Source organism: Microcebus murinus, chromosome 6, assembly GCF_040939455.1.
Source record: "Microcebus murinus isolate Inina chromosome 6, M.murinus_Inina_mat1.0, whole genome shotgun sequence".
In the NCBI taxonomy this organism is placed as follows: domain Eukaryota; kingdom Metazoa; phylum Chordata; class Mammalia; order Primates; family Cheirogaleidae; genus Microcebus; species Microcebus murinus.
The window spans coordinates 50,055,396-50,069,023 of NC_134109.1; the positions used below are offsets into that span (position 1 = coordinate 50,055,396).

The window sequence follows — 13,628 nt, forward strand, 5'->3', positions numbered from 1 at the left end:
TAATGAATTAATTAAATATTTTATTGAAATAATAAATTTATTAAATTATTAAATTAAATAAATAAATGATGAATAGTCAGTGCTCAGATGTAGTTTATGTTCAGTAATTTTTATTTTTTTATTATTTCAGAATATTATGGGGATACAAACATTTTGGTTACATAAATTGCTTTTGTACCATTTGAGTCAAAGTTATAAGTTTGCCCATCCCCCAGTTAATGTGCATTGTACACGTTAAGTGTGAATTTACCTATCCCCTCTACCCCACTTCTACTTGTTTGATTGCCAATGAATGTTATTTCCTATGTGTGCATAAGTATTGATTAATTAGTTCCAATTTAATGGTGAGTACCTGTGGTGTTTATCTATTCAGTCGTGTGATACTTCACTTAGAAGAATGGTCTCCAGCCCCAGCCAGGTTAATTCAAGAGGTATTAGTTCACCATTTGTAATAGCTGAATAGTACTCCATGGTATACACATATCATATTTTATTAATCCACTCATGTATTGATGGGCACTTGGGTTGTTTCTACATCTTTGCAATTGTGAATTGTGCTACTATAAACATTTGAGTGTAGGTGTCTTTTTTATAGAATGTGTTTTTTTCCTTTGGGTAAATACCCAGTAGTGGGATTGCTGGATCAAATGGTAGTTCTACTTTTAGTTCTTTTAGGTATCTTTGTACTGCTTTCTATAGAGGTTATTCACTAATTTTTGAAGTTAACGTTCTCATATTCAGTAGGACTTTATCAAGCATCTAATTTCTTGCCAAATCCTCTTCTGGGTACTGGTGGTACAAAGATGAGAAACCCTAACCTTTTAATCCTTATATCCTATTCCGAAATGTCTTACAGTGAAAGAGTAGGAGCAGATGTTCTGATGAGGGGGTATTTCAAGCAACTATGCTCATACAAAAGAGGAAGCAATTCAATTGGCCTGGACAAAAGTTGCAAATTTTGGTGAAAAATTTATATTATTATTTGAGCATGATAAATTAACTTGCTTTACTAAGTAGACAAGCACTAGAAGAGAGTTTTAGGCAGCAGAAATAGAAAGTTAATGATTTGCTGATCTCATGATAATCTAGTACTATGCTTAAAATTCTGCTGTTATCCATTAAGCACAAGAATATGCTATGGACAACACATCTCTTAGTTGGAAGTGGTTAGCTTGGACTTTCTCTCCATGAGTGATGGCCCTCTAGGATTCTGCTCCTGAACATGAATGCTCAGTTTTTTGTAAACTTGAATGAGAACAAGTTTATCAAGACCTCACCTGTTGGAAAGGACAGTAGGGACTGTTGACCAAAGGAAGGAGGTATGTGTGGTGCTACAGATTTTCTTCATCATGACTTTCCAATGTTTATGACAGCCTTTCAAGCAATTAGGTATCAGTACCCCAACTATTGTTATAGATTATAGACTGATAATCTTTTTTGCTTCATTAACTTTTGCTTACCTTCGAACACAAACTCTATTTCTAGCTTTTCTATTTATCTCATTCAGTGATTAGATTCAAATGTTAAGTGTCACTTGTTATATTTTGTAAAGTCTCAGTTCAATAAAAAATGAACCATTTAGCAATTTTCTGTACTCACTGTGCTCTGATGACATGAACATCTTGGTCAAGGATCATAAATGTACATGACTTCAGAGAAGAGGCAGGTGATGTAAACAAGTCAAGTCAGTGAAGACAGCAGGATTGATAGTGAGAGGACTGATTCTCTTCTTGTCAAGTTGTAAGCTTCTAAGTGTAGGGATTCTTTTACTGTTTCATTCACTGATACATCACAGGTGACTATTCCAGAGCCAGATACACAGTAGATGCTCTAAAAATACTAATTGTATTAATGGAGAGTGTATTGTAGTAGGGAGAACAAACAATGCTTAAAGGCATTCATTCACTGACGATAACAATAACAACAACAATAGATACCATGTGAGGCATATGAAATCCATCTAGGGAATCCCTGGTTTGTGACTCATGGTCACATGAATTAGGTCTCTTGAAAAAGACTTCTATGCAAATTTCCACGAAGGAACACTCTTATTCTTCCTTCTTAATTACTTGCAGAAACATTTGTCCTGCAAATATTAAAATAATGAAAAATGCATGTTAGCTTCAATATTTGTAGCAAAAGGTCTCTCTTGCATTAAGAAAATGATTTCAAATACTGCCATATCCTGGAGCATCATTTTAAATAGAATTTCTCAGTATGATGTCATTCTTGGGCTTCATGAGAATCAATCCATATGTGAATGATAGTATTTGAATAATAACCCCAACTAAATGGGTAGACTAGTTTGAGTTTTCAAATCAACTTCTAATATATTTTCTCATCTTTATTTTGTGAAATGTTCACTGTTACTTGCATTTCAGTGAAATACATGTTGAAAATGGATTCCAATGTACTGTATGAAAATATAGTGATATCTTCTCTTGGTGAAATGACTAGTTATTCCAAAGGAAACATTTTTCTATTCCTAAAATCTGTAAGCATAGCTTAAGCATGTCCCTCCACACACAAGCTAGACTGGGTTTGCTTAGCATCTGTAAATGTTTTATGATTTACAAAATGTAGGGTCATGGAACAGAAGTAGAAAGTTAATTGTATGTTTTTCCTTCCTGTCTTTTAAATTCACACTATATTCTCATGCATTTCATTTCACACCTATATCCAGATTGATAAAGGTGGCTCCACTTACCATCCTTCCCTTCATTGCTTTTCATTTTCTTTATTTTTTTCACATTGTCTCCACATAGCCAATCGTTGATTATTGAATTTACTGGTAACAGTGTCATAGCAGACATTGTGAGTGACTTTCCCCTTCCTCTTAGCCTGTCCTAGAGGTTACTACAGGTTCTTAGGACAGATTCCATATTCTATATCCTGCCTGCAGACTTTTTCTGAATATAGGAATGTGTTCATCCAGAGAATGAGATTGGGAAATAGAGGCCCACAGAACAATCCACAATTAATGAGGGACAGGAGTTGGTGGATAAACACTCTAGCTGGTCTCCTTGTTCTTCAGAGAGAGATTTCTGAGGTGCCTTCTACTTGGTCTTGCAGAGGGTTCCCAGAAGCTGGGAGCCAAGTTTACCACAATAATAACTTGCTCATTTTGTGCCCTTTTACTGGATTTTCTTACTTTCCTGCTCCCCTTCTCTTCTCCTTCAATATTTCCTGTGATCCCAGCCCAAATGAACTGCTGGATGAAGGCCTGCTTTTGGGGGTATTCAAACTAGGCAAATATTTTGGTTTGCTTTGTCAAAGATCAATTAACTGTTTGTGGATGGTTTTATATCTGGGTTCTCTGTTCTGATCCATAGGTCTATGTCTCTGTTCTTGTGCCAATTCCATGCTGTTTTAGTTACTATAGCCTTGTAGTATGGCCTGAAGTCTGGTCAATTAGTGTCTCCCAATTTGTTCTTTTTGCTTAAGGCTGCTTTGGCTATGTAGTGTCTTCTCTGGTTCCACACAAAGCATAGAACTATTTATTCTTGATATGTGAAAAATGATGTTGGTATTTTAATAGGAATTGCATTGAATCTATAGATGACTTTGGGTCATATAGACATTTTAACAATGTTGATTCTTCCAGCCCAGGAGCATGGTGTATATATGTTTATGTCCTCTGCTCTTTCCTTCCACAGTGTTTCGTACTTCTCCCTATAGAGGTCTTTCACCTTCTTAGTTAAATATATTCCTAGGTATTTTATTTTCTTTGTTGCTATTGTGAAAGTTATTGCAGCTTTGATTTGGTTCTCAGCTTAACTGTTGGCATATATTAATGCTACTGATTTGTGTACATTGATTTTGTAACCTGAGACTTTTCTGAATTTATTTATCAATTCCAGTAGTCTTTTGGCAGAATCTTTGGGGTTTTCCAGATATAAGATCATATCATCAGCACAGAGCAATAGCTTGACCTCTTCTTTCCCCATTTGGACCTCCTTGATTTCTTTCTCTTGTCCGATTGCTCTGGCTAGGACTTTCAGCACTATGTTGAATAGAAGTGGTAAGAGTGGGCAAACTTGTCTAGTTCCAGTTCTAAGCAGGAATGCTTCCAGTGTTTGAATGTTTGCTCAGTCAGTATAATGTTGTCTGTGGGTTTGCCGTATATGGCTTTTATCATTTTGAGGTAAGTCCTGTTCAAAAAAAAAAACAAAAAAAAAAACTGAGCAAATAGTATCCTGGAGGAGCATTTTTGAAATTCAGAGTTCACTCCAGTTTTTTGTTTGTTTTTTTGTTTGTTTTTATGTTTCTCCTTCTTCATGATTTTTCCTATGAATTAGGTTACTTTATAACACTCAGATCACCTCCATTCAAAAAACAAGTCTCTAACTTGAGTTAGAGTATCTCTAATTCAAGGCAAATGGCCAGTTTATGCAGTAATTAACTGCTTCATACCAATTTAATCAAGGTCTGGATGGATATTTAGGCTCCTTTTTTAGAACAAAAAGCTCCAGATCCAGAGGGCCAAAGTCTGAAGAATATAAAGATGGATAGCACTGTATTTTGTTTTCAGATTTTTAAAATCATGTTTATCTTCATGTTTACCTATTATGTTAGATAGCAGTAAAACCAAACACTCAAGAAGGCATTGACCTCTACTAAAATATTATTCTGTTTCAACAGAATGTATTCTTAATTATCTCCAAACTAGATCTTTGCATCACACACCCAGAAGATTTTATGAGGAACTCATTCACTAAAATTTGTAGTGGGCATGAATCCCAGTCTACAAAATCAGGTTGGAAAGAAATATATCTTTCTTTATTATTTCATAATTCAATTTTATTTTTCTTTCAACTACCTATTTTGCCATAATCTCAGAACTTCTGTGTCTATCAATTTGGAGTTCCCACTTTGTTTAAATTCTAAGGGAAGACCTGGAGCATATAATCTGAATCTTCTGACAAGAATTTATTTCCTGAGACCTCTCTCATTATTATTGTCTTGACACTTTCAGCTCTGGATGGCCAGCCTGCTCTTTCCATTCCACCATTGTGGAGCCTGGGAGCTGTTTCCCTTGGGCATAGGGTCTTTTCCGTCAGGCAAATATATCCTTGTCTGTCTAGCTAGTCATACTCAGTGACCTACAATGGAAAGGGATACACAGATCCCCTCTGCTCTTTAATATCCAAAACTTTTGGGATTTGGTATGGATGTCACAAGGCCAGTTATCCCTCCCTTAGGCCCACTGAAGTGTCTGTTACTCAGCCCAAGAAAACTTTTCTTTTTTGTTTGCCAGAGGAAGAGATGCTGAAGGGAACATGAGAAGAATTCCCTTTCTCAAAGATGTTTTCTAAAATATACTTTCTATATTTCAGTTAGGAAAGTTCTTTTAAGAGTTTATGATTTTGGAAAATATAAATCACAGATTTTGTGACCTTCCCTCTGTTCTTTTCCTCTGCCCTTCTCTCTCTCTCTCTTTCCCCATCTCTTACTTCCTTGTCATTCTACCTCATAATTTCTCTCTTAGGACCAATAACATCTGTCTGTCTGTCTGTCTGTCTGTCTCTCTCTCTCTCTCTCTCTCTCTCTCTCTCTATCTATCTATCTATCAAGTATTCCCACAGAACACATCCAGCATTCTAGAATGTTGGCATGCTGATCTTGAAGAGGAGAGTCAAATTTCTGTGACAACTGCTATGGTGACCTCTGCCTTCCATCATTAAGTGCTGGCAGGGTATCAGTCTAAAAGTCTGACTGACACTATAGTTATTTTTAAGCACTGTGCATGTAGAGAACTTTTAGAGTTGGTGGTATAGTTGAAATTATTTTTATGTAATTTGAGCCATGTTTTGAAAATGACTATAAAATGTGTTTAAAATAATCTATAACTTTGTAATAAAAATGTTTCACTTAATTTGAAAGATTTCCTTTGTTTACTTTATATATTTCACCTTTCTCTATTTTTCATTTTAGTTTGATGAGCATCCCAAATGTAAATTTCATGCTGTCCCATCCAGTGTTTTCTTGTCTCATTTCAACTGTCATGTTTGAATTTTCTATTACTTACAAGTGGGCTAAAAGTAATAATCTGTCTCATATGTTGCTGTGAAGAATGAATGGACATTTAGATTTTGTAACTCTTTTAAAACAGTGTACTTTTCTCATTGTGATAAGGAAATTTATAACCTCTATAGCCTTCCATGTTTATCCTTATATTGCAATAGAGTAATTCAACCAACACATGCTGCAGACATACACTGATCATGCAGTTATGTACATGATTTAGTGCAATGAGCTTTACCTTTCCTCACATCCTGAGGGGCTCAGGGTGGTTGGACAGTTTTAGGACACTGTGAAGAAATAGCATCTATCGAGTACCTTTGGTCCATGAGCTTTAAAGGTCCTATGAAAATGCTGAATCTTGAAAAACAACAGTTTCAATCTACAAATAATAATATTATAAGACAAAACAAATATTTAATTATATCTCTTCAAAATGTATGGTGTATTTAAGTATGTTTTAAAGTCAAAACGGTCTTAAAATATGTATGCCATATGCAATGAAGATAAATGCATTTTATAGGAATCACGTATTTCATCCTAGTCACTCATTTATTAATTTTCACATTTATTGACTTGCCCTACTAATATTTATTAAGTACTCAATAATTTCCAAGCACTATACCAAACTAGGAGGATACTAATAAAAACAATGACAAAAGAAAATACCTATTCAGTGCCTATTTTGTACCAGCTACTGTTGTGAAGACTTTAGACATTTTAAATCTTCTCAATGCTACAAAATAGTTAAAATTATTCTCCTCCATTTCAATAGGGGGAAATCGAGGCACTCAGAGGAGAAAGATCTTGCCCAAGTTCACACAGTTATTAAGTGACAGAGTCAAAATTTGAACCCAAGGGTCTTTCTCCAGAATTTTTGCTCTTACTACTTAACCATTCCTCTATACTTCAGAGAATGCAATCATGATACTTTACTTCTGGCTAAACAGCATAGTGTTAGCCTGACTAATAATGTACAATGTTATGAAAGGAGAAAATTTGGAGGGCTATAGAAGCCTATGAGAAGGAAGTGATTAACCCAGAATGTTTTACATTATCCTTTATATACCCCCAAATTAGCGAATGATCTATCCAGTATGAAATATTTTATTTAAAATATTTTAATAATATATGAAAATATTTTAATGTTCTTCAAAATTTTTTTCCCTCTAGGATATGATTTACACTTGAGCTTGATAAATCCTAATGTCTGTAAGGTTCTTAAGCAAAGCTTTATTGTTTTAAAAAGCTAATATTTGTGGAATCAAAAATAAGACACTAGAACAAAACTGACAATGATTTCAACTATTGTGGGGGGTATTTAAAGGTAGAAAATTTTGATACAGAAATATATATGAATATTCTTAGAGTTTTAAAATTGTTAGCCACTTTGTGGTCTGCTTGGGCCATTTTTAATTTCAAGTATAATCAGAGAAAGTAAGTACCATCAATAATAAAATTAACATGGGCAAACATTGTTTTCAACTGAAATTTGGAAAAGAAAAAATTTTTAATAAGATTATGAATGTATTTCTACAATGCATTGTGGTTAAAACGGTGATTTTATTGTGATGTATTCCTTTTTGAGTTTTGAAATTCTCTTAAACTTTTTCCTTTAAATAGTGTTCAAGAGAAAACAACTTGTCCTCATACAAATCAACTTCAGAGGCAAATATTTCTTGATTTAATGCCACCACTGTGTGTTTCTGTTGTCCAAATACATGCTATAAATGGTCTTTAGGCCTTGGGCCTTTTAATTTGACTAAAATGTAATATGAAACAAATTAAGCTTTGTTAATATAAAATAACTGTTGAGATCTCTATAATTATATTTTAACCAAATACTTTTGTAAAATTATTCTATTTACTTTGAGTTGGGCTATAGGTGTTTCCTTTACCTCTTCATGATTATGTACTAATAATTAAGTAGCCTATCAAGTTTCAGAATATTTAACTAGTAATATCTTCCATCAATTTAACAACATTAAATAATTCTTTGAGATACTTTTTGTCTACCAAACTCCTGTGACTTTTGCATATTATTCTCATGATGTGCATTTTCTAACAGGTTTTTAGCCATAAATCTTTATAATTTAATGTTAACAACTCAGAAGGGCTAATATTATGATACTTAAAATATTCTCATATTATTTAAAATGATGTTAGAAGAGATTGTGTGGAAAAATGATGTCTAAAAAGGTCATGAAGGGAAAGGCACTTCATATCTTTCTAATAGAAACATAATATGGAATTGTTTTCTTCATCCCTCTGGATTTTTTTTAAAATGACACAGACAATATTAAACCACACAGGAAATATAGCTTTTATTCTTAGAAAAACATTCTCAAACTCTAAGCTGAACTTAATATCTAAAAAAAAAAAAAAAAAAAAAAAAAAAGTCATACAGTACAATTGAACAGTTTAAATATTTCTGATATGGATTGATTTCATACAATAGAGCCCTAACTTTGACATAAGTATTTATGGATATATGAACTCAAATGTCAGTATAATACATTTCCCCTGTCTTTATTTAGGGATGCATTATTTAGGTTAGCATGCAGTGTAAGCAGAAAAAAAGTGCTATATGTGAATATAGTTTTTGTGTAGTTGCTATTTTGAGTGTTTGATGAAAAGGCTGTAACACAGCATTTTCTATTGAATGGATGTTTACCTTTGTACTTTTTAACCTGAAAGCTTGCAATAGACTTATTTTCACTGGGGACTATTACAACTCAAACATTAGAGGAGTGGCAGGCATGATTTGATGGCTACGTTTGAGTTCTCTTATGTTTGTTTCTTACTAAGTTTTAACACAGTATTTATGATAACTCACTGCTTGTACCTTTGCCTTTGTGATTCAAGAGGTTAGAGATGAAGTATGAGTATTGCTGTAAAATTAGATGATTTTGTTATTCCTTTCAAGAGCAAAAATCAGGCTCACCGAATAGCAATAAACCGGACAACCTATGCCTTTTTCTGTTTCTTAGTTGTGTTCAGGTTACAAAAATTCATCATTTCAACTAAGATATATCAAAAAATTAAGTAATCAACTATTTTCACCATGAAAATACAACGTCTAAATTGCTGTGATATTTATACTAGGAATGACAGAAACAAAAGGTGACTGCCAGCATTAAAAGAGAAAGGAATACTTTGTTTTAAAATCTTATTAAGCGCTTGTCACTCACATTTCAGAGCAATAATCCAGGGAAACAAATTTTAATTCCTCCTTTCATGTGTAAGATTTTTAATACAATTCTATATTTTTACACTATTTAATTAAAATGTGAAACCACTAAATCTTGCTTAAACTTGAGTGATACAGTATAATTTTGGCAAAAGAGAACAGTATTTCATTTTAATTGTTTGAATGAATGAATACAATGCATGTTGTTGAATTGTAGCTGTAGCATATCTAAATAGGTGCACGTTCTTTTGTTTATGTCTTTTAGCATCTCCGTCAATTAAACTCTTGGTGGATGATCCTATAGTTGTAAATCCTGGAGAGGCCATAACATTAGTATGTGTTACAACAGGAGGAGAGCCTGCACCTTCTCTCACCTGGGTCAGGTCCTTTGGGACTCTGCCTGAAAAGACTGTTTTGAATGGAGGAACTTTGACCATACCTGCCATCACCTCGGATGATGCTGGTATTTACAGCTGCATCGCCAATAATAATGTGGGAAACCCTGCAAAAAAGTCCACTAACATCATTGTGAGAGGTAAGTGTGCCTCGAAAATGTTATGACATAGATTTCTGGGTTAGATAGGCTATCAAAAATCAAATAATGTTTGATATAAAACTATTTCCTCAAATATTGCATATATATGTAAAATACAGAAAAAAATTGTTGATAAATAATAATGATGTCTAAGTAGAAACCTAAAAATTCTAAATCTTAATAACAGTCCTTTATATTTGCATTGAATATTTTCATAACATATCCTTAGTATTGCCATTGAATATTTTTTATAATGTTTTCAGTGGAAAAAAATGGTTAAATGAAAAATGTGGCATAGAGCATAAAGCATTGTTTTACAGATTCTATATTAGTTTAGGATTTTAGTAAATTTTTCAATTTAATGTTAGTATACATTTGTTGAACCTCTATTATAAATAGGTCTTTAAAATGTGAAGCGGCCGGGCGCTGTGGCTCACGCCTGTAATCCTAGCTCTTGGGAGGCCGAGGCGGGCGGATTGCTCAAGGTCAGGAGTTCAAAACCAGCCTGAGCAAGAGCGAGACCCTGTCTCTACTATAAATAGAAAGAAATTAATTGGCCAACTGATATATATATAAAAAAATTAGCCGGGCATGGTGGCGCATGCCTGTAGTCCCAGCTACCTGGGAGGCTGAGGCAGAAGGATCACTCGAGCCCAGGAGTTTGAGGTTGCTGTGAGCTAGGCTGACGCCACGGCACTCACTCTAGCCTGGGCAACAAAGTGAGACTCTGTCTCAAAAAAAAAAAAAAAAAAAAAAAAAAAATAAAATGTGAAGCTATATAGAGATCTATAAAATGTTACTCTGTACTTAAGGATTATACTCTCAATGTAAATAAAAGATATCAATAGTCGTATGATATGATATTTGACATGCATCAACAAAAGGTATAGAATTTTTTTTTAAAAAAAAAAAGAAATTATGGCCACTGAGGCTGAGGTTATTAGAAAATATCTAATGACATTTGCGCTTGGCCTTATAGGTCGAGTAGAGTTTTGACAGAGTGAAATTGGGGGAACACAGAGAAAAGTCATAGATAGAGAAGGTGATGCTTATTTGATGAATTGAAGTAAAACATGGGTCACAAGTCAATGGCAGCAATGCCATTCAAGTGCAGCTGCTCACAGCTGGTATGCTGGTGCTACATATAGGGATGTTTTCCCTCCATTTGGGGGATGTAAAGGAGATGAAAGGAGGATGTGCAAGGAGACCATATGCTTCTTCTCGTCTCACTTCACCTGGCATGGTCCTGGGTTGGGAGTGGAAGTTGGACACAGATGGCTCTGAAGTCTAAATAAACATCATATATCCAAGAGGACCCTTTGAACACAAACAAAATTTACTCACAATGGCAGGTTATGATGGAAGCAAAACATAATTGAATATATCCAGCTAAATATTTGTGATTTTGGCCGGGCGCTGTGGCTCACGCCTGTAATCCTAGCTCTTGGGAGGCCGAGGCGGGCGGATTGCTCAAGGTCAGGAGTTCAAAACCAGCCTGAGCAAGAGCGAGACCCCGTCTCTACTATAAACAGAAAGAAATTAATTGGCCAACTGATATATATAAAAAAAAAAATTAGCCGGGCATAGTGGCGCATGCTTGTAGTCCCAGCTACTCGGGAGGCTGAGGCAGAAGGATCACTCGAGCCCAGGAGTTTGAGGTTGCTGTGAGCTAGGCTGATGCCACGGCACTCACTCTAGCCTGGACAACAAAGTGAGACTCTTTCTCAAAAAAAAAAAAAAAAATTTGTGATTTTGTGAATATAGATTGTGGTGGATTTAGTGACCAGAGTTATCTGTTATTATCCAAATTATAAGAAATATGTTACTGGATGAAAATATACTCTATCAAAAATATTGCAAATATTATAATACGGTATAAATCAAGGCACTGTGAACAGTGTACTATCTACTATAAAATTATGGCCATACAATGTTTAGTAATTGTAAGATGTATCATTGTTTTATGATCACTACAGAGTAAAACATAATGACAGTTAAATTACTAAAGTGTTTTTCTTGTGAGATAGAATGTTTTTGAAAAAGCTTTTTTAAATTTGTTTATACTTAGGTTTTCTTTTCAGCCACATGTCACCCATGTGGCTTTTAGCACACATAAAAAGGAAATTAAAAGCAAAATAAATTGATTGAATTATTCCTAAAAATTCACAGTCAGAACCCAACTTCTAAATCAGTTTTCATCCAAGCATCTTTGATGACCATGGTTTGCTACACAATATTGTCTTCATGTCAGTAAGAACATTTATAGTTCAGAATTATAGACAAATATATTCATTGAAATTTTCTTCCAAGTCAGGTCATCACTGCTGTTCCTAGCTAATAGCAGCTGTGACAGGCTATGGAATGTAAGATGCATTCTGATCTCGGAAATGTTACAATGTCAAAATAAACAGGTTTTAGAATCAATGTAATGTGTTCTTTATTTCAATTGTTTAACAAACTTATGCTGGAAAACCACCCTAAATCCCTGCTTTCAAAGGAGTTTACAGTTCAGTAAGGAAAATAGAAATACAAAAGAATAATACGTGAAAATCAATTTTAAAAGATAGGATTCGCAATGGAAGTATTTAACTTTCCTATTTTAAATACCTGTGTTGATGAAATGGGACTCCTTGTAAGCCTTGTCTCAGTGAGCACCAGATTCTGTTCTCTCTCTCACCTAAATTTAAAAAGAAGAAGAAGAAGCAAAAACTTTACAGTTACAATATTTGTTTTATTTCTTTTGTTTCCTTTTTAACATACTGGCTTTCCCTAGTAGCCAAGGAATAATCTACCAAATCTTCCTGTAATGATTGTGAGTTTAGTTAAAGCATTGCAACACCTGTCCTTAGGTATAATGTAGGATCTTCTATAACATTATTTGATCAAGAACAGTAACTCACTAGAGAAAAATAATGCACTGAATCTAGTTTTCACAACAGGATCATTTGCAACTACTGAATTAATGTACAACTGGGAAATTGTTCAACATAAAATGTCTGTGTTGCTCAGGCAACCTCTGTAAAGGACTGACTGAGTAAACAGCAAATATTAATATATGCTCAGAGAATGATTTGCTCCTCCCTACCCTACCTAGCAGTGTATGTATCCTTACAAAAGAAAGTTTCCAACTTTGACATGAATGACCTGAGATAAATAAGGCCCTAAAAATTTATTTTTCTGATCTATGATTTCTTTTTATGCCTTTAATTTGTCTGAAATATACAGTTGCATAATCACATTATATTGCCAGTGGGACTTCTCAGCAGTGGCATTCACATAATTCATAAAATCAAGTTTGTATATAATCTTACTGGGGAGAGAGATACCCTTGGTTAAACTGGGTAGATTAAACTGTGGGGGAAAAAAAACCCTATTACAATAATGTGAGGCATCTGATTTCTGTCCACAGAAGCCAAGAAATTCAGTTTACGTAAATTAGTTTTCTTTTTATTATATCAAAGAAAAAATTTTCAAGTCTTATGATTGTATAGATCTCTGCAGTGTCTTAGATTAACTTTATCATGGACACAGCAAAAATAGAACTTTAAATTTATTTTCTCCTATTCCTTTCTGTTATTAAATCAGGATCCATAGATCAGGTTTCTGAGCAAGCATAAAGGTATTTTGTGCATAGAATTACCGTTCCGGTTTGAAAATGTCCACACACAGAATAAGAGTGTAAGGTAAAGATAGAATAAAACTCAAGAAACATTTCAGAACTCCTCATTTGGCTTCTTTAAAAATAAAAAACACTTTCAAGTAAATAATGTAGATGACACTATGTAGATAACAAGCTCAGAACTGAACACAAATTTCATATGATTCACTACTTTGGTGGAATATTTATAAATATAGTAGCAATGCCTTTTCTTATGATCCTTT

General features: G+C 34.1%; 1 protein-coding gene across 2 annotated transcripts in view; it reads left to right on the forward strand.

The window, feature by feature from the left end:
- Positions 1–13,628, forward strand: part of MDGA2 (MAM domain containing glycosylphosphatidylinositol anchor 2) — a 777,981-nt gene that overhangs the window by 519,535 nt on the left and 244,818 nt on the right. For both annotated transcript variants that reach the window (XM_076004050.1, XM_012746557.2), the window contains one exon: positions 9,477–9,746. In XM_076004050.1, the coding sequence (XP_075860165.1) occupies positions 9,477–9,746 (270 nt within the window). The remainder of the gene's footprint in view (positions 1–9,476; positions 9,747–13,628) is intronic.